Raw genomic sequence first — 24,376 nt, forward strand, 5'->3', positions numbered from 1 at the left:
CTGATGCTTTCATGGGTGTAGACTTATGACCAAACTCGGCAAACTATATATGTTCATTGTGCACAATTTTTTTATATCAAAAAATATAAAACAAAATGGTAAAATACAGGAATAAAGAGTAACAAGCATGAAAGCAAAGAAAATTTAAAGGAGAAAACAAACACCTCAACATAAATTTTAGGAAATAAAAGGAGTGGGGCACTGGTATGACAAAAATTATATGAAACGGATAACATATTTGCTTATATTTGGACATTAAAAATACTTGATATTCAAAAGGAGGAGATAAATGCATTGCACATTTGCAAACATATATATTTGTACACGAGATATGCACACATGGTATGCAAACACACATACAGTTATAAACAATTTATTGAGCAAGTTGGATTTGATAGGATATGACCAGAACCAACTTCATGCTTGTTCTTTTATATCCCTTCAAATCTCTATGAACTATTAGTTGTTCTAACTCTGCATAAAATCTTGGAGAAATCCCATAGCTTTCAGTAATCAAATAATTCATAAAAATCCACATCTGTAGAATAACCACTAAACTCCAGGCCAGCTTAGTATAAAAACCAAACCTCAGAGTCCTTTCCTAGTTTGAGGTTTTGTCCTGTAGTTGCCTGAAGCCCTCTTGACTTCACACTCCAGGATGTCTGGCTCTAGGTGAGTGATCACACCATCGTGGTTATCTGGGTCAATAAAATCTTTTTTGTATAGTTCTTCTGTATGTTCTTGCCACCTCTTCTTAATATCTTCTGCTTCTGTTGCGTCCATATCGTTTCTGTCCTTTATTGAGCCCATCTTTGCATGAGATGTTCCCTTGGTTTCTCTAATTCTCTTGAATAGATCTCTAGTCTTTCCCATTTTATTGTTTTCCTCTATTTATTTGCACTGATCACTTAGGAAGGCTTTCTTATCTCTCCTTGCTATTCTTTGGAACTCTGTACTCAGATGGATGTATCGTTCCTTTTCTCCTTGGCCTTTTGCTTCTCTTCTTTTCTCAGCTATTTGCAAGCCCTCCCCAGACAACCATTTTGCCCTTTTGCATTTCTTTTTCTTGGGGATGATCTTGATCACCAACTCCTGTACAGTGTTATGAACCTCCACCCATAGTTCTTCAGTAACTCTGTCTATCAGATCTAATCCCTTGAATCTATTTGTCACTTCCACTGAATAATTGTAAGGGATTTGATTTAGGTCATACCTGAATGGTCTAGTGGTTTTCCCTACTTTATTCAATTTAAGTGTGAATTTTTCATTAAGGAGTTCATCATCTGAGGCACAATCAGCTCCTGGTCTTGTTTTGGCTGACTGTATAGAGCTTCTCCATCTTCAGCTGCAAAGAATATAATCAATCTGATTTCGGTGTTGACCATCTGGTGATGTCCATGTGGAGTCATTTCTTGTGTGGTTGGAAGAGGGTGTTTGCTATGACCAGTGCATTCTCTAGGCAAAACTGTTAGCCTTTGCTCTGCTTCATTTTGTACTCCAAGGTCAAACTTGCCCATTACTCCAGATATCTCTTGACTACCTACTTTTGCATTCCAGTCCCTATAATAAAAAGGATAGCTTTTTTTTTTTTTTTTGGTCTTAGTTCTAGAAGGTCTTGTAGGTCTTCATAGAACCATTCAACTTCAGTGTCTTTGGCATTAGTGGTTGGGGCATAGACTTGGATTACTGTGATATAGAATGGTTTGCCTTGGAAATGAACAGAGATCATTCTGTCATTCTTGAGATTGCACCCAAGTTACTGTATTTTGGACTCTATTGTTGACTATGAGGACTACTCTATTCTTCTAAGGGACTCTTGCCCACAGTAGTAGATATAATGGTTATGTGAATTAAATTCACCCATTCCTGTCCATTTTAGCTCACTGATTCCTAAAATGTTGATGATCACACTTGCCATCTCCTTTTTGACCGCTTTCAATTTGCCTTGATTCATGGACCTCACATGCCAGGTTCCTATGCAATATTGTTCTTTACAGCATCAGACTTTACTTTCATCACCAGTCACATCCATGACTGGGTGTTGTTTTCACTTTGGCTCAGTCTCTTCATTCTTTCTGGAGTTATTTCTCCACTCTTCTCCAGTAGTATATTGGGCACCTACCGACCTGGGGAGTTCATCTTTCAGTGTCATATCTTTTTGCCTTTTCATACTGTTCATGGGAGTCTCAAGGCAAGAATACTGAAGTGGTTTACCATTCTCATTTCCATTGGACCACATTTTGTCAGAAGTCTCCACCATGACCCATCCATCTTGGGTGGCCCTACATGGCATGGCTCATACTTTCATTGAGTTAGACAAGGCTGTGATCCATATGATCAGTTTGGTTCATTTTCTGTGATTGTGGTTTTCATTCTGCCTGCCTTCTGATGGATAAAAATAATAGGCTTGTGGAAGCTTCCTGATGGTTGAGAGTTCCTGTGGGGGAATCTGGGTCTTTCTTTGTGTGGGGCCATGCTCAGTAAACCTTTAATCCAATATTCTGTTGATGGGTGGGACAGTGTTCCCTCCAGTAATGGCGGCCCTCTTTAAAAGGACTTATGCCAGCATGCTTGATCTCCCAGGATTGTTGTATTCAGTGCCCCTGATCCCATGGAGGGCCACTGTTGATGCATGCCTCCACTGGAGACTCCTAGACATTCACAGGAAAATCTGGCTCAGTCTCTTGTGGGGTCTTACTCCCAGGTCCTGATGTGTACAAGGTTTTGTTTGTGCCCTCCAAGAGTCTGTTTCCCCAGTCATGTGGAAATTCTGTAATCAAATCACACTGGACTTCAAAGTAAAATTCCCTGGGGGTTTTCAGTACCTTTGGTGGATCACCAGGTTGGGAAATATGTTGTGGGTCCTAGAACTTTTGAAACAGTACAAGAACTTCTTTGGTATAATTGTTCTCCGGTTTGTAGGTCATCTGCTTGGTGGCTCAATGGTGGACCTTAGGAAGCAGCTCTATGACAAAGCCAGTGGAGGTGATGGAATGCCAGCTGAACTATTTTAAATCCTAAAAGATGATGCTGTTAAAGATGCTGCACTCAATATGCCAGCAAATTTGGAAAACTCAGCAGTGACCACAGGACTGGAAAATTTCAGTTTTCATTTCAATCCCAAAGAAAGGCAATGCCAAAGAATGTTTGAACTATTGCACAATTGCATTCATCACACATGCTAGCAAAGTAATGCTCAAAATTCTCGAAGCAAGGCTTCAATAGTTAGTGAACCAAGAATGTCCAAATGTTCAAGCTGGAGAAAAGGCAGAGGAACCAGAGATCAAACTAGCAACATCTCCTGGATCATAGAAAAACAAGAGAATTCCAGAAAAACATTTACCTCTGCTTCATTACTATGCTAAAGACTTTGATTGTGTGGATCACAACAAACTGTGGAAAATTCTTAAAGTGATGGGAATACCAGACCACATGACCTGCCTTCTGAGATGTATGCAGGTCAAGAAGCAATAGTTAGAATTGGACATGGAACAACAGACTGGTTCCAAATCTGGAAGGGAGTACGTCAAGGCTGTATATTGTTACCTTGCTTATTTAACTTATATGCAGAGTACATATGAGAAATGCCAGGCTGGATGAAGCACAACCTGGAATCAAGATTGCTGGGAGAAATATCAATAACCTCAGATATGCAGAGGACACCACCCTTATGGCAGGAAGTGAAGAAGAACTAAAGAGCCTCTCAATGAAAGTGAAAGATGAGAGTGAATAAGTTGGCTTAAAACTCAACATTCAGAAAACTAAGATCTTGGCATCCATTCCCATCACTTCATGGCAAGTAGATGGGGAAACAATGGAACCAGTGAGAAACTATTTTCCTGGGCTCAAAAATCATTGCAGATAGTGACTGCAGCCATGAAATTAAAAGACACTCGCTCCTTGGAAGAAAAACTACAACAAACTTAGCCAGCATATTAAAAAGCAGAGATATTACTTTGTCAACAAAGGTCCATCTAGTCAAAGCTATGATTTTTCCAGTAGTCATGTATGGGGATGTTAGAGTTGGACCGTAAAGATAGCTGAGCACCAAAGAATTGATGCTTTTGATCTGTGGTGTTGGAGGAGACTCTTGAGATTCCTTTGGACTGCAAGGAGATCAAACCAGTCAATCCTAAAGGAAATCAATCCTGAATATTCATTGGAAGGACTGATTCTGAAGCTGAAGCTTCAATACTTTGGCCACCTGATGTGAAGAACTGACTCCTTGGAAAAGACCTTGATGCTGGGAAAGATTGAGGGCAGGAGGAGAAAGAGATGTCAGAGGATGAGATGGTTGGATGGCATCACAGACTCTATGGACATGAGTTTGAGCAAGCTCCATGTATTGGTGATGGACAGGGAAGCCTGGTGAGCTACAGTCCATGGGGTCGCAAAGAGTCAGACATGACTGAGCTACTGAACTGGACAGAGCTGAACTGAACTGCTAAAGCCCTAAAGAGGCTTCCAAGTTTATAACAGAGAAACAGAAAGTATTGTTGACTTTTTAATTACTAATTCTCTGTGTCTCCTTCCCCTACCCACTAAATTTTCTTTTTCACTTTAGCAGAGGGTCCAGGAAGAAAAGGGGATAAGGAGAAGTACATACACTGTCTTGTGTTGCTTATATCTCTGTAATTTAGATGTGGCAAAAGTTAAACACTGACCCATTCATTCATGGAATACTTCTGCATATTACTTAGAAACATCCTAATTACGAATGACATTGCAGTTTCTTTGCCAAAGGCTAGCCACTTACAACTATCGCCTTCAGCTCCTGGGCTTCAGAAAATACACCAATTAGTCACGTTCCCTTCTCCTCCCTCAAGTTCATATCTTGTCTGCAGAGAACCCACATACACGCTGAGTCATTGACGGAAATATAGTTTATTCCCAGTATCACTCACCCCAGGCAGAGAGCTTCTTCCATCATAACCTACTTTTTGACTTTGTAGATATATGTCAAATACTAGTCCCTATTTTACTCAAACTCCCACAGCCCAATGCCATGATCTCCAAATGAATTACCTGAAAATCTCATCACAATACCTGAGGTGAGAAAGAAGAGCCCAACTACCTTTACTCATAATGTTGGAGGCAGAAAACTCAGAGGATGTGGTCAACTTTCAGAAAAATAAATCTCTCCTCCCCTTGCTAACTTCTCAATCTTCCTCTTTCTCGACCTGAAGTGATATGAAATGGTCCAGCACTTAAAGAACACTTGCTTCTGACTTCACTAGTATCAGGTTTCCTTTGGCTTCCAAGATACAGCACTGGCTATCTCTGTTGCCAGAGCTTGCAGGACTTCATGTTCCAAGTCCTGCATATACAGTCTAGCAGCTCACTTTAAACTATGTAGGGTTCATTGGGCCACATTTAGTCTCAGGTTTGGAGCAATGCTCTGGTGTAATTTCAGGGCAATAAGTAAAATGTAATAATCTGTTAGACTATACACATGTGTACCTATGCATACATATGCACCTATATTTTTATATCACTTTATCACAGATAAATACAGATCCACACATATATGTGTGCCTGAGCCTATATGTATATTAATAATGGAAATACAGTATTTACCAGAAAAAAATTTAACGTGATAACTGGTGATTTTATTTTCTTCTTTTGTCCTTCTGCTTCCTAAAATGTCATGCCTTATTCTTAAAATCACTTAAAAAGTATATTTTTATATAAACATAGAACGGTGGATTTTATTTTAAAGGTAGGATCATAGTTCAATAATAAAATAATCACTGAAAAAGGATGAACAATCCAGAAGCAGACTTTAAAGAAATCTATTATGTGATAAAAAAGCTATAGAAAATTAAGAAGAATTTCTTAATGAATAGTATTTAGATATTTTGAAATCACCTTCATAATATCAGGTGAGTTCAATAAAACCTATGCACATACACATGTGTGCACACATACATGTATGCAGAGCACACATCTCTATGCATGCATATATGTGATTATATATTTTAAGTGTATATGAAATCAAGTTTTTTAAAAAAATTAGAACTAAATGGGATTGATCAACATGTATTAGGTCACTGGAATGGGGATAAATTTAAAAGCAATACAAGTAGGCACAAATGAAATGAACCGGTTCGGGTGTATAAGAATTTAATACTTTCACATAGAAATACTAAGAACCACTAGTCTGGAAATACCCCAAATGTGACAAATTTGAAGACTGTTTTTAATATATGGCTTTCAAAGGAATTAATTTAGAGAAAAATAAAACAAAATGAAATAAGGAAAAGTTTCCTTTCTTTCTTTCTCCCTATCACAAACATTTATTGAGTGATTTCTCTATACTAGGAACTTTAATAACACTAAGGAAGTAAATACACATAGTCCCTAGCCCAAAGAATCATAAAGTCTAATTATTATGATAGAAAGGTAAAAACCATTATAACACTTTAAGTGCTGCAATAGTAATTTCATAAGGCTTGTTACAGAAACCCATTTAGGAGTACCAAACATATGTGTGGGCTGAAGGTTGGGAGGTGCAGGAGTGCAGGGAAATTTCCTTAGGACAGGTGAAAACATAGAGTCGCTTACATGAAACATAAAAAATGATTTAGAATTCTAGCTCTAACTCTTATTGGTAGCTCTCTTTCCTTGGGCAATTATTCTCTGAGTTTCAGTTTCCTTTCCTATAAATTGGGAATAATAGTAACATGCCTGTGTGTGCTCAGTCACTCAGTCATGTCCAACTCTTTACAACCCCTATGGACTGTAGCCTGCTGGCTCCTCTGCCCCTGGGATGGATCGCCCAGTACATTGGAGTGGGTTGCCAATTCCTCCTCCAAGGGATTTTCCCATCCCAGGGATCAAACGCACGTCTCCTGTGACTCCTGCATTAGCAGGCAGATTCTTTATCACTGAGGCACCTGGAAAGCCTAGTAACACTCATAGGGACACTAAAAGGATTTAATGAGAATTATTTAGTTATTTGAAATTTAGTAAGTCACCAGTGAACAGATAAAAATAACAAAATTCCTTTCAAAGATTGGGAACTGAGGAAAGAATCAAGTCTTTGCGAATTACACATTTAGTCTAGTTGAAGTATAAATGTGAAGAAAGATATGCATAGAAGGAAGGCTTTAGAAATACATAAGGGACAGATGATAAAAAAAAAATTCAAAGGAAAACTACATAGATTTTTAGCAAGAGACTACACAGTAAGAGTTTCCTTTTACAATAGATCAATATGTCAGTGATGTGTAGAATGTATTTGAATATAGTATGACCAGAAATAAAGGCTACACATTTATTGAAAAAGTTTGCATATAAATGGATGCACTTAATTCAAACGTGTTGTTCAAGAGTCAGCTGTACTTAGAAGATGGTCTCAATAATCCATCCAAGAAATAATGACGACCTGAAGTGAGGAGGTATATATTCAAGAGATGTTAATAAATAGAATCTATAGAATTTAAAAATTAACAAATGGGAAGAGTAAAAAAATTAAAAAAAAAAAACACAAAAAACGGATTGTTCCTAGGTGCCTGGTTTAAGTTACTCAGTATACAGCATTTAGAAAGATAAGAAATACAGAAGAAAGATTAAATGTGATTAATGTTTTTAAAGACAGTGGAGTAGTCCTTGTGTTGTTCACTAGTATCAGATTTCCTTCTACATCCAGGCATAAAGGAAGGTTACACTTTCTCATCCCGTTATACAGGGACTACACTTTTCTTTGGCTAATTAAGTAAGTGTAGTGGATAGAGCTAGAGCTAGAGATTTATCATTACTGCATTATTTCCAGTTCACCATTCTCTATCCACACAATGACAACCCTCCATGTTCCAGAAAAGGGAGTTTCCGTTGATATAGGTCCTTAATACAGGATGCCATGCTTCAGAAAAAATTCTCCTTTGACAACTTAAAATTCCATGAAATTTTAAGTCCCACATACATCGAGAACATTGATGAGTTCTATCATTTTTTATGAGGAAAAATAAAAGCATCAGTTAGCCACAGCTTGAATTTTGATTCTAAAATCACAAGTATTCTGAGTGGCACTGAGTCCCTTTAAATATTGTTCATTATATCTACCTGAAGTCTATAATCCAGACTTTTTTTTTTTTCAGACTTTTGGTCTTGGAAAATTATACAACGTTGAGCAGCCTTAATCACCTTAGAATTGAGGTAATAAATTTGAGACTACCTTTATTGGATTTTGTGAGAATTAGATGAGTTTACACAGGTAAGAAAGCTTAGAGTACTGACTGATTCATTGTAAGCATTGAGTTAATAAAGTTCTCCAATTGCTTATTTTTAGGCTTTTTATGTATCTCTTTTTTCCCTTATATTTTGGATTTCCTCACAGAATTCCATCATTCTTTCTCATGAGCTACACACTCTCCAGTTTCATCTAATCCTCTCCCAGAACTTCATCTACCATTTATATTTCCTGACACTTGAATCATCAACTTCATCCTGGAATTCTTTCCCAAACTACAGACTGTTAACTTCTAACCAGACACCTCAGCTCAGACATCTCACAGATATTTCAAACTGAGCATACTTTAAAATAGACTCTTCCTTTTTCCTTGCAAAATCATCCCTCCATGTCCTGTGTTCTTGATTTAATGAGTTTCATCACCATCCATTCTGATGCTTATGTCAGAAGTCTGGATATCTTCTTTATACAGTGCTTTTTTACTCCCTACACTTCATCAGTCACACATCCTACAAATAGCATCACCTAAAATTGTTCTGAATATTTCTTTTTCAGTCACAGAGGCAATTATCTTATCTCTCTCATATTAGTATTTTAAGCTTTCTAATTGGTATCCTTGCCTCTATTTGAATGGATTATCTGCTTTATAATTAGAGTATTTTTCTAAACTAGACAATTGAATAACTTTATGAGATGCAGTTTTTAAAATTATTTTTATTTTGTATCCTGGTATAGCTGATTAACAATGTTGTGATAGTTTCAGGTGAACAGTGAAAAGATTCAGCCATATATATATATATATATATACCTGTTGATGTTGTTACTCTTAGTTCAGTGGTTAAGACTCCATGCTTCCAAGGCAGAGAATGTGGGTTCAATCCCTGGTCAGGGAACTAAGATCCCACGTGCCATGCAGCCAACAAACAAACAGAAAACCCTCCTCACTTTATAAGTGTACAGTGTACATGAGTTTACTAAATTTATAGAGTTGTGCAACTATTGCCAAAATCCAGTTTTAGAACTTTTTCATCACCCAGAAAGTTACCTTATGCTATCTGTTTGCATTTCATTTCTACTCCTACCCACCACCCTAGGCAACAATTTCTCTGTTTTTTTGTCTCTATAAACTTGTCTTTTCTAGATGTTTTGTATCTAAAATAGAAATTTTATTGTTATTTCCCACCTGGGGAGGCTACAATAGCCTCCATTTATTTCTTTTTAGAAAATCCACTTTCCTTAAAAAACAGAGCAGTTTAGAAAGAACAAGTCTTATTTTTTAGTGTGGAATACAACTGATTTTTTTTCCTTCATTTTTTTGGTGTACTAAAACACTGAAGTATAGTATTTTTTTTTTTAAGTTAGGAAGATAAGGAGAAAATGAGAAATTGTTTTGAATCCTAAGCTAAAAGTTGAAGCTGTGGGTTTAATGGGCACCAAAGGTTATTGTGAAAGGAGACTTGAAAATAACAAAATGAAGTACCTCTTGGAAAAACAAAACAAAACAAACAAAAAAAGAGACTAAAAGTAGGAGAGTTAAGGAATGGTGGCAAGGTTTGTAAGAACATAGGAACAATCCTTAGGAAATTCAGTATGAAGAAAGGGGTCCACAATCATGTGGACCTGATGACAGAAACAGGCAAAGGGTAGGTCAAGTAACATGAAAACTGAGTTCTGACCTTTGGGAACATGCAGTGTGACAGGAAATCTAACATGCTGATTCTGAGAAAGTCTCATTCCCCATCTGTGGCAGAGTGATAAAGAAATGAACTGAACAACTTTGGAGCCCTGACCTAAGAAACTTGGTAATGATTCACCTTCTATATCCTAACCCTCTTTGGTCTTCTACCCTCATATTATTACACTGTGCTACAGACATTTTAAGCTTCTCCTAGATCCTGATATGAGGATCCAGGAGACAACTCAATGGACATGAGTTTGAGCAAATGTGGGATATAGTGAAGGACAAGGAAGCCTGGCATGCTGCAGTCCATGGGGTCGCAAAGAGTCTGACACACCTGAGTGACTGAACAACAACAGATCTTGATAAGGTTACGTCCCCACATTATAGCCAACACAGGATTTTTTTTTTTTTTGGCTAAATCACTCTAAACATCACTTGACATCTGACTGTTTCTACATGTCCAAACTTACATATTTCAACTGAGTCATTAAATATCCTTTCTGAGCTCAGTCCCACATTTCATTGTGTGTATGTGCTCAGTCACTAAGTTGTGTCCGACTCTGACTCCATGGACTGCCCACCACGCTCCTGTCCATGGGATTTTCCAGGCAATACTGTAACGGGTTGCCATATCCTCCCAGGGGATCTTCCAGTCACAAGGATCGAACTCACATCTCCTCCGTCTCCTTCAATGGCAGGGGAATTCTTTACCACTGAGCCACCTGGGGAGCCCACATTTCGAGAGATTTTAATAAGTTGTCTTCCAAATCCCAATACTAACCTGGAAACAAGACTTTTCAATTTCCATACTGTAATTGTCTGTTTTCCTATGTCTAATTCATTGTACAGAAAGTCCACTGAGCACAGATACTATATTTCATTCACCTGATCGTCTCCATTTGCTGATCATAGTAAATGGCACATAGCTAAGGTTTTATATCTATGGAACTAAAATAACTATAAACAATTATAAAAATTATTTTTAATATTTTAGAATAATTATTGATATAAATAATTTTAAAACACTGTATGCACAATGTACAATTAAAGTAATATTTAAAGAAATTCAAATCAATAGATTTTTAAATCTTTCTCCTCAATCTTTAATTGCAATTATATAGTTTTAGTTTTTCTCTATGCATCTGTAATATGCTCTGATTTTCCTTCACTTATGAAGAATATGTTCATTTTTTGAGATCCATAACTCATTAATCCTCACTAGTCTTCTTCTTTATATAGGTCCATAGCTCTCTTAATGAATAAAAGGCTTCCTATTCTCTCTGTATCTGTGTTATCACCAACTTGATGGGAAATTTCAAAATTCCTAATTCAAGTTCTAGTCTTCATTCTAGTTCCTGAAATTTATTTCAGCTAAATCTGAATTGTCACCAAAGAACTTTCTGATTATGCCAGTAATGGCCTTAGGTCTTCCCTAAATTTCTATCTCAAATAGCTTAAGGTATTCTCCAGCTTTTTCTCATTACTGGATCAGTAAAGAAAAATTCTGAGCATGGTAAACCCATATTTATAAGAATAAAATGCTAGAAGGAAGTGTCTTTCCTCATGTCACCACTTTCTTGTCCTTTGATGTCTTTTAGAGGTACATGAAAAGAGTATAATTGCTACAGACCAGACACACTGGTAGAAGCTGGCATCTCTCAAAGAATGAACTTTCCTTAAAAAGCTGATATCCAAGCACATTTAAATAAATTTAAAAAAATAGGAGATCATTTCTAGTTTCTTTCTTTAATAAATCCATATATATAAGTGATTTTACTGAGAGCCATTTTATATGTATAAAATAAATTGTGAGTATCATAAGGAACTTAAAGACTGAGCATGGATAGAGAAGAGAGTAAGAATTGAGTTCCAAGGCACTTGAACACTTAGATGTGAAGACCAGAGGAAGAACCAGCAAGGACCTCAAAAGAAAATTCGACCCCTGCAGCATAAGAAAACTAGAAGTGTATGCCTTTCCAGAAAATGAAGAAAGATTCCAAAAAGTAGGGGGTATTGAACTGTGACATTTACTGCTTAGTATCTAAATAATAAGAGCAGTAAAGATTGACCATAAAATTTGGCAACCTGAATACCACTTGGAACCACAATCATTACACACTTCTCAGTATCAATTACCTCCCCTGCAAAAAATATCAAGACTCATTTCATGAAAAAGTGTGAGGGACTAAATGAGAAAATACACCTAGCGTAATGCCAGCAATAGAGGTGTAAGCAGGAGGTCTTTTAAATTATTGATACAGACTGAGGTTGTCTATAACATAGACCGCCTGAATACAGTATGCTTGACAACCATGTGAGAGAATTTGGCTGACGTGTCTAGCATGACTGGAAAAAGAAGAAATGATTATAGCTCAGAGAAGAAGCTGGAACCAGAGACAATGAGGAGAAAAAGAGTGTGGTAGGGCAATTCCTATCCTTGGATAACAGTTAAAGGAACACACTTCTCAAAGGATAAAACTTTGTGTTTTATCCTATCTCATAACTGGTGACTGCACACTTTTTAAACATTAGTTAATATTTGGAAAGCATTTGAAAACAACAACAAACTTCTCTTAAGGACAAATGGTATATAAAGTTCAGTGAGCTAAATAAGCATAATGTCACAAGTTAAAATTCCATTCTTATCTCCTACACAATATATTGTCTAACTTCATAATTTTACAATCAACCCTTTTACATTTTGTATCTGCATAAATATCTATAGGTGGGCTTCCCTGGTGGCTCAGTGGTAAGGAATCCATCTGCCAATGCAGGAGACATGGGTTTGATCCCTGGATCAGGAAGATCCCCTGGAGAAGGAAATCGCAACTCACTCCAGTATTCTTGCCCGAGAAATCCCAAGGACAGAGGAGCCTGGCGGGCTATAGTCCATGGGGTCACAAAGAGTCAGACATGATTTAGCTACAAAACAATAACAACAAATAGCTATAGACTTATTATATAGTTCTTGTGGTCTTGATATATAAAATTACTCCATTTGGCTAATTTTTAGTCAATGGCCTTCTGATTTTATAAGATTTCCCCTAATATTTTCCTCTTCTCATCAGATTTAAAATTAGTTATGTAATTGGTCATGGTAAACATCTTAATGGTGTGTCCTACAAGACAGCTAAAAGCAACTTGTGTTTTTAGAAGTATTTTTCATCATAATGATCATGACTATGACATCATGATCATATTGAAGCTAGAGTCTGGATGAAGTATAATGTAAAAGAATTAATGCTGCAAAAGCCTGGTTGAAAGTCTGTCCTTAAATAATGCATTTGTATGAATCATTTCTTTCTCTATAAATTTTTAGAAAAATACTAATTTTTGGGAAGCCTATTTTTATGCATTCTTTCAGAACCATCTTATGCTCATTTTCTATCTTAACATTTACGCAGGAAATTTGGTTTGCAAAGCAAAGCATATGTCCTTATTTATGTAGGTCTTACATCAGCGATTAAAAGTAATGGTTGACTTGCAAAAAATGTATTTGCTCAAATATATAGCTTATGCTTTATCAATTTTTTCTAGGCAAGGTTTTTATTCTAAAATAAATTCAGAACTGATAAATACCATAATGAAAAAAATCATATGAATCCATTTTGGAAATTGCAAAGTCATTTGGAACTTACCCTCTCTAGATTTCTCCACCTGCTCTTTGGATTTTTATAAATTTTAGAAGAAAATGAATGTAGCAAACTCAAAAAGCAACAGTTAACTATCTAGTGAGCCCACACATAACTCAATGATTCCAGGCACTAAACTCACTACAGAAATTATAGGAAGTTGGCAATTCAAATGCCTTCCCTTTATACAAACTGTGCACTGAACATTTCAAACTGCTGATTCTTCTCCTAAGGTTGCTCATTTCTAAATAGGGGTATCCAGGTTATTGACATTTAAGAAAGTGAAAAGCCTTTGTAAATGCCAAAAATCTAAAGTGAAACAATTTATTCCAAATTTCATTTAATCGTTTTGCAAATCTACTGGAAAAATAAATATTTTTTAATTTACATTTTTGTGGAACTTTAATACTAACACTGAAAATATAATGATCACCTATTTGGTGGTATTTTACTTCTTGACTCCACAGATGGGAGAGAGAAGCAAGGAACAGCATTAATCAGTGTTTCTCATCAGCTCTTTCTCATTCACCCAGTGAGAGCATTCTCAGTTGGCAGAAAGCTCAAAGATGGCCAAATTTTTGGTTTGTTCAGGTATTTCTAAGCAGGAGTGTACTTCAACCATCCTGGAATGCAAATAATGTTCTCTGGACAAAAACTCCTTAGAAAAAAATAGTATTTTACTATTAGTTTTACAGCTTGCTCATTTTTTGCTTGCAATTCCCTTAAAATTGGACAATGTTTTCTAATATCTTACTTTAACCAATTACTTTTCATTTAAAATTTATTTAAACCATTCTTTGGCTATTTGGCTAGAAGTATTCATGTGTCATAACTGGAGGAAAGTTTTAAAAGTTCTGATTACTCTCCCACGTCCAACAGCACAAAAACTACGTATAAAGATTCTGTGCTACCCATTGGGCACAGGTTTCTTTTTTTTTTCTAGTTTAATTTTATTTTTTATTTTTTTTTATTTTTAAACTTTACAAAATTGTATTAGTTTTGCCAAATATCAAAATGAATCCACCGCAGGTATACATGTGTTCCCCATCCTGAACCCTCCTCCCTCCTTCCTCCCCATACCATCCCCCTGTGTACAAGACAGCAAAAGAGACACTGATGTATAGAACAGTCTTATGGGCACAGATTTCTACCTGCAAGGTTTCAGCTGGAAACTGGGTTTGGCTCATTTTCAACCCAGCACTTCCTTTATTCATTCTTTGCCTGATTTTCCCATCTTTTTCACTTTTTCCTACTATAGTTGGCTATTTACAGGCTAAACCCATTTACTAAACTACAAACTGCAGGGAACTCAAAAACCATCATGTACTAATCTGTATGTTATCTGGCCCTAATAAAAGCTCAAATATCTGCTAACATATGCTGAAACTGTATCTCACAGTTAAAATTTGTCTTTTTAAAGAAAGACATAGATTCCCTTTATTTTCCTTGTTATTCAGTTTAAATCCCCAATTTCTTAAGTATGTCTATATTTCACATTACTTGCTTTGGGTCTTTGAAAATGGCTGACACATTAATTTTCTCTATTCACAGCAAAATAGACTTAAAGCTTCTATGTTAGAACAAGAGGACACACTAAGGCATCAGTCTTTAGAAGTTCAGAGTTGGTTACAAATCCACTCAATGTCTTTACACCACATCAGCTTAACAAAAACAAAAACAAATCACATCCTTTGTGACTAAATCCTACAGATGACAAATGAGTGGATGTCTCTAAAGATCTAGATTTAGCCTAAGAGTGTGGGTTTCTTTAACACTTTTCAGCCACTCTGTCACTCCAGATCAGAAATGAGTCTCTGTACCCAGCAGCAGCTGTTGAAGTGTTCTTTCTCTGCAACTCCCAGAAACGATTGCTTTCCTTCTGCCTTTTTCAGCTCTCACTCTAATTCTGGTACAGGGTTTGTTTTCTGCTCAGTTCATAGTACCTTGCCATAACTGCCTCCCCTGCTCTTTGCCTTAATGTCTCCTATGGGTGTTCTTGTCCGACAGAAATCTAGACATTCCGGCAGCAAAGTGGACACTTGGGCATTAAATGGCCAAACAGAGTTAGTGAAATGCAAGATTTCTGGTCCCAGATGTAGTCTCCAAAGGAGTGGAATATCTCATCTTTCAACCAAAGGTTTGTTTTTCTATCTGGTTATAGGCTTTTTCATCAGAATATAGAAGTTACATTTCTCCTATGTGGCACTCAGAAGTCATAGCCATATATATTCAGGACAGGCAAAAACCCCAGTGAGGATATGCTCTTTCAAACTATCTGAAACTACTTCTGACAGAGAAACTAACCACCAGAGAAGGAGAGTTTACTCTACAACACTCTTATTTGGAACAGAATTTTAGGTCCAGCTTAATTTATTTAATCGCTTTATAACATTTAATCACTTTATAACATTGTTTTCATCTGATTAAGTATCAGAACGCACAAATATTAAAGACTATTTTTAAATGATATAAACCTAAGAGGAAATTTGAAAGGTTGCTTGGTGCATTCTTATCCCTTTTTTTTTTTCCCCCAGACTCCAAACCTTATTCTTCCAAACACTGAACTATCACATTTAAAAAACAACAACAGAATCTTCCAGTGTAACTTCATGGGCCTGGAGATGTGCTGTCATCTCTATTGAAATCCATCCCCCAACTCATCTGCCCGGCTTACACCCAAACCACAATTCTCAAATTTCTACTACAGTTGAGTGCTTTCTTAGTTAGGTATTAGAGAACAGTTGACAATCTCACCTTGGGAAACAATTCTATAATATTCTAGCTCTTATAACCTATCCTAAGAGAGTCTTAATTTCTAAACTTCTTAGGTGAAGTGTGGAGTTCATAACTGACAATTGATACCTATCACAAGTGAATCTGATTAACACTGTGTATATTTAATTTCTTACTATTAGACAGCCTATTGCTAAGTTGCTAAGTCACGTCAGTCGTGTCCGACTCTGTGGGACCCCGTAGACGGCAGCCCACCAGGCTCCCCCGTCCCTGGGATTCTCCAGGCAAGAACACTGGAGTGGGTTGCCATTTCCTTCTCCAATGCATGAAAGTGAAAAGTGAAAGTGAAGTCGCTCAGTCGTGTCCGACTCTTAGCGACCCCATGGACTGCAGCCTACCAGGCTCCTCCGTCCATGGGAGTTTCCACGCAAGAGTACTGGAGTGGGTCACCAGTGCCTTCTCCAAGACAGCCTATACAACTATTCTATTATTAACAGTACAAGAAATGATCTTGTAAAGCTAAGGACCAAGGGAAGGCAAAAGTAAACTATACAATGAAGGATCTGATATTCTTCCCTTAATATGGTATTTTCATGAGTCAAGTCAGTTTGAGTAGTTAAGCTCCAAATAACCCTTACAAATTATTATCTGAATTTAAGGCACTATTCCTCATACAATCCAAAATCTTCGAGGCTTCCTTTCAATGGCTGCTTTCTGCCTACAAATATTTTTTTTTAATCTTATTCAGTCCCTTCAAAAGCATACATAGAAGAGCTTTAATGCAGATATCAGAAGAAATATGAAAGAAATATTTGAAAGGATGACATTGTGATAAAAAATGGTTGGTTGCAAGATTTTTCAAGTACATTATGAAGAAACTGACAAGAGTTTCTGTTTAAAATCCAAAAATACTGAATAAAGTCCTATCTTCATGGTGAGAAAAAATGTTGAATATGAGGCAGTCAGTAGATCTGAAAACAGGTAAATTAGAGCATACTCTGGCATTTTAAACTGATTTCAGAGAAAATATAGCTCTTTATTGACCACACCAGAAATGATGAAACTAATCATGAAGAATTATAGACTCTCAATTCTGAAAACTTTCCATCAAGCAGGTATCTCTTGATAACACCACTGACCTAGGGTTTCCTAGCTTCTGCTGAACCCTTTTCAGGGCCAGGAAATAAGTTCCAACGTATTACACCAAAAATGTTCTTCCTTTCACTCTCAACCAATGTCACAATGGAAAATAAGAATGCACTGTTGCTACAAAACAGCTCTTTCAAATATAAAATAACTAACATCATCTAGCACTAAGTCATTCAAGTTTAGACTATCACTCAGTTTCCCTAATCATTCACAGAACAAAATGACTCGTGGACCTTTTAACATCTTAACAAATAACTCTTAACATCTTAACAAAGTTCAGTTAATCAACATTGTTTAGAAGTGTGACTCAGAACTAGACACAGAGTCGATGTGGGGTCTGAAAATGTCCCTCAGTCGTGTCCGACTCTTTGTGACCCCGTGGACTGTAGCCTACGAGGCTCCTCCATCCATGGGATTTTCCAGGCAAGAGTACTGGAGTGGGGTGCCATTGCCTTCTCCAGGGGATCTTCCCGACCCAGGGATTGAACCTGGGTCTCCTGCATTGCAGGCAGACGCTTTACCCTCTAAGCCACCAGGGAAGCCCCAAATAAACAGTTAGGAATTATTAATTTGATCTGGAATCCTACATGTATGAATTTAATCGAAGATAGCATTTGTTTTAGTTTAGCAGCTGGTGATAAAAGAAAATACATGCACTGATCTCTGTCCCTGGTTCTTGGCACAGAGCTCCTGAAGACCTTGTAAATTCCTAGGGGAAAAGATACTAGGAACATCTTATTTTCTAATATTTGGTCTTTGATCCCAGCTCCTAACACAGGGTTTCTAAATCCCCTGGAATTTTCTGTGTGATAGTGAGAGAGTTAATTTTTAGGTAGGTTGATAAAGAGTCCCAGGCCCTCAAGGAGGAATGAGTCTGAGACCCTCGAGGAGTAGAAAGGAGGGTCTCTCAATGAGGAGAAAAGGACAAACTTTTTTTTTCTACATTGGTTTGTCTTAGTCACATAAGACATTATTTTCTTTAAGCCCATTCAGTTCAGTTCAGTTGCTCAGTCGTGTCCAACTCTTTGCGACCCCATGAATCGCAGCACACCAGGCCTCTCTGTCCATCACCAACTCCAGGAGTTGACTCAAACTCATGTCCATTGAGTTGGTGATGCCATCCAGCCATCTCATCCTCTGTTGTCCCCTTCTCCTCCTGCCCCCAGTGCCTCCCAGCATCAGAGTCTTTTCCAATGAGTCAACTCTTCGCATGAGGTGGCCAAAGTACTGGAGTTTCAGCTTTAGCATCAGTCCTTCCAAAGAAATCCCAGGGCTGATCTCCTTCAGAATGGACTGGTTGGATCTCCTTGCAGTCCAAGGGACTCTCAAGAGTCTTCTCCAACACCACAGTTTAAAAGCATCAATTCTTCGGCGCTCAGCCTCCTTCACAGTCCAACTCTCACATCCATACATGACCACAGGAAAAACCATAGCCTTGACTAGATGGAACTTTGTTGGCAAAGTAATGTCTCTGCTTTTCAATATGCTGTCTAGGTTGGTCATAACTTTCCTTCCAAGGAGTAAGCGTCTTTTAATTTTATGGCTGCAATCACCATCTGCAGTGATTTTGGAGCCCCCCAAAATAAAATCTGACACTGTTTCCACTGTTTACACATCTATTTCCCATGAAGTGATGGGACCAGATGCCATGATCTTCATTTTCTGAATGTTGAGCTTTAAGCCAACTTTTTCACTCTCCTCTTTCACTTTCATCAAGAGGCTTTTTAGTTCCTCTTCGCTTTCTGGCATAAGGGTGGTGTCATCTGCATATCTGAGGTTATTGATATTTCTCCTGGCAATCTTGATTCCGGCTTGTGCTTCTTCCAGCCCAGCGTTTCTCATGATGTACTCTGCATAGAAGTTAAATAAGCAGGGTAACAATATACAGCCTTGACGTACTCCTTTTCCTATTTGGAACCAGTCTGTTGTTCCATGTCCAGCGCTAACTGTTGCTTCCTGACCTGCATATAGGTTTTTCAAGAGGCAGGTCAGGTGGTCTGGTATTCCCATCTCTTTCAGAATGCTCTGTATTAATGAGCTTACCTTGTGTCTCAGCTGGTAAAGAATCTGCCTGCAATGCAGGAGACCTGGGTTAATCCCTGGGTTGGGAAGATCTCCTGGAGAAGGGAATGGCTACACACTGTAGTATTCTGTCCTGGAGAATTCCATGAAGTCGAAAAGAGTTGGACATGACTGAGTGACTTTCACTTCACTTCTAGTGATTATATAATAACAATGCATATTGTTTCTCCTCCTTAACAAGAACCTTCTGACTAATCTTGTTACCTTGTAGGAGTGGGTCTGGTAAGACCTTTCTATTGTTAGTTCTAATCTTGTTAATTTAAGATCTATCTTGTGGGAAGCGAGGGGGGCACTCTCTGTTCCCCTTCTGATGTCTATGGCAGAAGTGTTCTCTGTCCTTTTTCACTGTAATAAACTTCTGCCACACAAGAGCCTGAATGATCAAGCTTGGTCCCTGGTCCCAAAGCTAAATCTTCTTCTTTGGAGGTCACGAATTTCATATCCTTCACCATAAGTTATCAATAGGGGCGCCTTTTGTTCTAATAAGGTGACTCTGGGTAGATTCTCAGATGGCTCTTGAATGGGGGCTTGTCACCAGAAACACCAAGCCATAATTAGAAGCTTGGAATTTTCAGGCCTAACCCCCATTCTCTAGAGGAGAGGGACGGGAAGAGGAGTTAGTAATTGTTCATGCTTACAAGAGGAAAAGTCCATAAAATTCCCAAAAGTACAGAGTTCAGAGAACTTTCAGTTTAGTGGACACATCCACACACCAGAAGGATAGTACTGTATACCCCAGAAATTCCTGACCCTTCCAGACCTTTATCTGACTGTTCATCAGTATCCTGTATCATATCATTTAAGAAACATAGGAGGAGGACTGGAAGGTTTTCTAAGCAGTAACCTAGACATAACATTATCACTTTATGTTTCTTTCCTAATAAAGCATATAGATCATTTTCATTTGACATTATTTCAAAGGACATTTAAATTTTTTTTAATTTATTTTTTTCTACAAATGCTTTCTTAGTAGTTTAGGGAGTTTTGGTCTTTTCCTCCTACTTGTAATAGGCACCTACTCTTTTATACCTCTGGACCTTCACATACTGCTCCCATATTTCTATTATTTGAGACAACTAGTTGTCATTCCTTTCCCCACCAATCCTGGCTGTAGTTGGGATGACCAGTGAGTTGATTGAAACAGGAGATGGGCATGTGATCCAAACTCCTCCTTCTTTTAAAAATTGGAACCAAACAAAGAAATTACATTCTTCTCTAGTGATGAAACTACGAGATGCAGGAACTGTCACAAGTCATGCCCAATGTTTGATGAAAACAAAGACCCACTCTGGCTGTGTTCTACATCCTATCTCTAATCACCCCTGAATCCTAGTGTACCCTTAAGTTCTCCAAAGGTACATGAACTCAGATGTTCATTAAAAGGAAAAAGGAAGGGATAAACCATTTTGCCAGCAAAACAACACAGTTTAAAGGCTCAGTCCCATAGGACTGCTGCCCACTTCAGATGCTGGTTGCAAGTAGTAGGTCCCCAGGTTATTGATAGCTTCTGTCTGACGGTTACAAGTCAGAGGTTCCCAGAATCCCATCCTTGGGTTTATTAATTTGCTAGAGTGGCTCACAGAACTCAGGGAAACCCCTATTTACTTTAACCAGTTACGAAACTTTTTGGAAGCTCTAGGGAAGAAAGCTCTCTTGTCTTTCTAGCTTCTAGAGACCATCCGCATTCCTTGCCTCAATGATTCCTGCCTCCATCTACCAAGGCAGAAATGCTCCACCTCTCTAAAGTTCTTCTGTAGTCACATCTCTCTCTGACCCTGACCTCAAGTGAAAAAGGTATTTTAAGGACTCTTGTGATTAACTTGGACCCACCTGAATGATCCAGGATAATCTCATGTCAATGTCCTTAATTTTAAGAACATGTGCCAAGTCTCTTTTGCTTTCCAATGTAGTGTATTCAACAGTTCTGGAGGCTTAGGCATAGATATAGGCATAGGCATAGAGGGTGAGAGGGTGGTGGTAGGGGGATGGGACTTTCTTCTGCTTCCCGCTAAAAATGAGAACAGCATTCCATCTCTCACATTTGATTCAGTAATAAAAATATATTAAACAGGAGAAGCCAGACACCCTCCATGTTTAGCAGCTTGTTAATCAACATTATTTGGAAACAGTTTAATTTCAAAATGACTCCTTCAAAATTGATTTTCTGGAAAGGAAACTTCTGCTGGTTTTATCTTTTCCTGAAGATGAGTTTGAAGATCTTTATTGGATTTCCCCAGCAAACAATCAGAATGCAATCTTTGAAATGTAGAAGTAAAAGTATTTCCATACCCACATCCTTGAAGCCTGAGGCTGCTATCATTCCTGAGTATAGAGAATAAACACAGCATCTCTCTTTGTTTTACTAATTGCTTTGTTTCCCCAAGCTGCCAGCTCAACATCTGCCAGGCCAGAATGCACTCTCTCTGCACACCAGAGAACTAACTACTGCCGGCCAGATGAAGGACCTGAGCTACCTGGTGTAGGGGTAAGTGATTTCCAGGCACTCAGCAGGTGGTTTCCAAGAGGCAAAAACTTTCAGAGAAAATAAAGCTGAAACCCCTCCCCTCCCAAAATCTTTAGAGTGGTTATGGAGTTGTTAATTCTATAATGATCTCATACTGTCTGCAGTTTTATTGATTTTGTTTTTCAAAAGAACTGTTAAAGATGACAATTCTCAGACAGGCTGAATGTGGGCAGATGCCCATATTCTCACACAGTTCTGCCAAGACACTTTTGCATCTTTCTGCACATAAAACAAAATGAAGACATGTGTCATAGACGCATGCTACTGGTACCCCACCCCCAGAAGAAGGGGGTTTATTGTGTGCTCATTTCCTGGATGTAATATTAACACAACTCCACCTAGGAAAAAATGAACAGCTCTTCCAAAATAAAAGAGATTTGCTTCTGAAGCACCTTATAAACCATTCCTAATTAACAAAACCCATTGAAACAGCAATTTGGGTCATCATAATCAAGTGCCATCCCTGCTATTTTTAATTCTTAAACTTCTTGTCACATCTACTGGTGAAGCATCAAAATACAAAATGCTGTAACAGCTTATGCTCTGTTGATGTTCAATCATTACTGTGCATCAGAAAGGCTCATTTCAAATATGGCATGAAAGGAAGAGAAGTAAGCAAAAACCAGATTCAGAAAAGACTTGAAATAAACTGCCTCCAGGAAAACGCTCAAGAGGAAAAACTGCAAAATCATAGCCTTACCTTGGGAGACTTGGGCAGATTCACTGTCTTTTGTTTTGCTAGGCTTAGCGGAGTTAACTCTATTTTTTCCACTGAGGGATGTTTCGGAGGGCGAGGTGGAGGGTGCAAGAAGGACTTTTCATATCTCCGTATCAGGTAATACTGTTCTTCAGTGATCTCTTCGACCAGAGTACTGACTAGATATGATCCTGTATCCCCAGAAAAATTATTAACTAACTGAACAGTCATATTCACGCGGCCAACAGGAATTTCCCAGCATTTCTTGGGGTTGGCAAAGTCACTTATGAGGAGATAAGAGTTAGTGATAGATTCCTCCAACTGTAGTCCTGGTATAGCAGCCAAAATGTCTTTTTCAATAAAAAGATCTCTCACAGACACCTTCACATTGAAGGGCAGGCGAAACTGTGCGCAAAGCTCGGAAATCTGGTAGAGTTTCTTGTCGTGGATCACCTCTACAAAGCCTCCGTCCATGTACAAAGGGAGCAGTGCTACCTCACGGGAATTTGTGAGGATTTTCTCACAAGCCAGACCATCCATCACTTTTTTAATTCCTTCACAGAGGACTTCAGTTGTCTGTGAGTGATGCACTAGAAACTCATCCCCGACAGAGACAGATGACAGCTCCTCAAAGGGGGAATGAAAGGCTTTGGTAGCCACCACGTGCAGAGGCTCCTTTTCACTCTTTGCTATCTCAAGGTCATAGGCGGTCGGGAACTCTCGAGGTCGCCGCTTGAATTTGCCTTTATAGCTAGTGGGGATCAAGAAGTGTCTTTTAGAGGAATTGCTTCTAATTTCTGAAGCCAAGATCTTTGATGCCTGGCACTTTTTGTGGATCACAATGGTTTTCCCAGGCTGTAAAATGCTTATGGGTAGCTGGTTTCCTTGGGGTGCTTCTATGACTTCAGCTACTATGGGGAACTGTTTATTGGCCATTTCATAAAGATCTTGCGTAGATAACACCTGAAGAAACCAGTTGGCATCATAGCTGTCGGTAATGTCTTTGACTTCAACATCTAAACTGGGGAGGATACGGACTATATCCTTTCGGACTGAAAAAGAAAAGACATTTTTTGCATCAAAATGTTGCTCTGGAGTAGTATTAAAATCACTCCAGGAAATCCAAGGAAGAGGGGAAATATGTATATATGTAGCTGATTCACTTTGCTGTGCAGCAGAAATTAACACACCCTTGTAAAGCAACTGTACTCTAATGAAATAAATATTCTAGGGAAATGGCAACCCACTCCAGTACTCTTGCCTGGAAAATCCCATGCATGGAGGAGCCTGGCAGACTTCAGTCCATGGGGTCACAAAGAGTTGGATACAAATGAGTGACTTCACTTCAAAGAAAGTTAAAAAAACTCAGTCCAGGTAACACAAATAAATTTATTAGAAAATCTCAGATGCTTATGATATAACATTGCTTATACATGACTTTCCCTTTTTTATATTTAAAAATGAAATAGACTGTAAATAAAACCAACATCCATAAATCTGCCTAGTTTTAGAAATGGACATTAACTATCTTGGAGCCCTACAAAAGTCACCAAAATCATATCCTCACTTTAACCTAAGAGTAGTCATTCCTCTGATTTTGGTGTTAACTATTCCACTGGGGTTTTTTTTTTTTTTTTTTTGTAATTTTATCATACATAACATACATGAATGTATGTACATGTGTTTA

The 24,376-nt window shown here is 38.0% G+C and overlaps 1 protein-coding gene across 1 annotated transcript in view; it reads right to left on the reverse strand.

Moving 5' to 3' along the window:
- THEMIS (thymocyte selection associated) overlaps positions 1-24,376 on the reverse strand; it is a 198,144-nt gene that overhangs the window by 87,019 nt on the left and 86,749 nt on the right. Inside the window, exon 4 of the mRNA XM_061427928.1 lies at positions 22,693-23,741. Coding sequence (XP_061283912.1) covers positions 22,693-23,741 — 1,049 coding nt within the window. The remainder of the gene's footprint in view (positions 1-22,692; positions 23,742-24,376) is intronic.

Source organism: Bos javanicus, chromosome 9 (genome assembly GCF_032452875.1).
Source record: "Bos javanicus breed banteng chromosome 9, ARS-OSU_banteng_1.0, whole genome shotgun sequence".
Taxonomy (NCBI): Eukaryota; Metazoa; Chordata; class Mammalia; order Artiodactyla; family Bovidae; genus Bos; species Bos javanicus.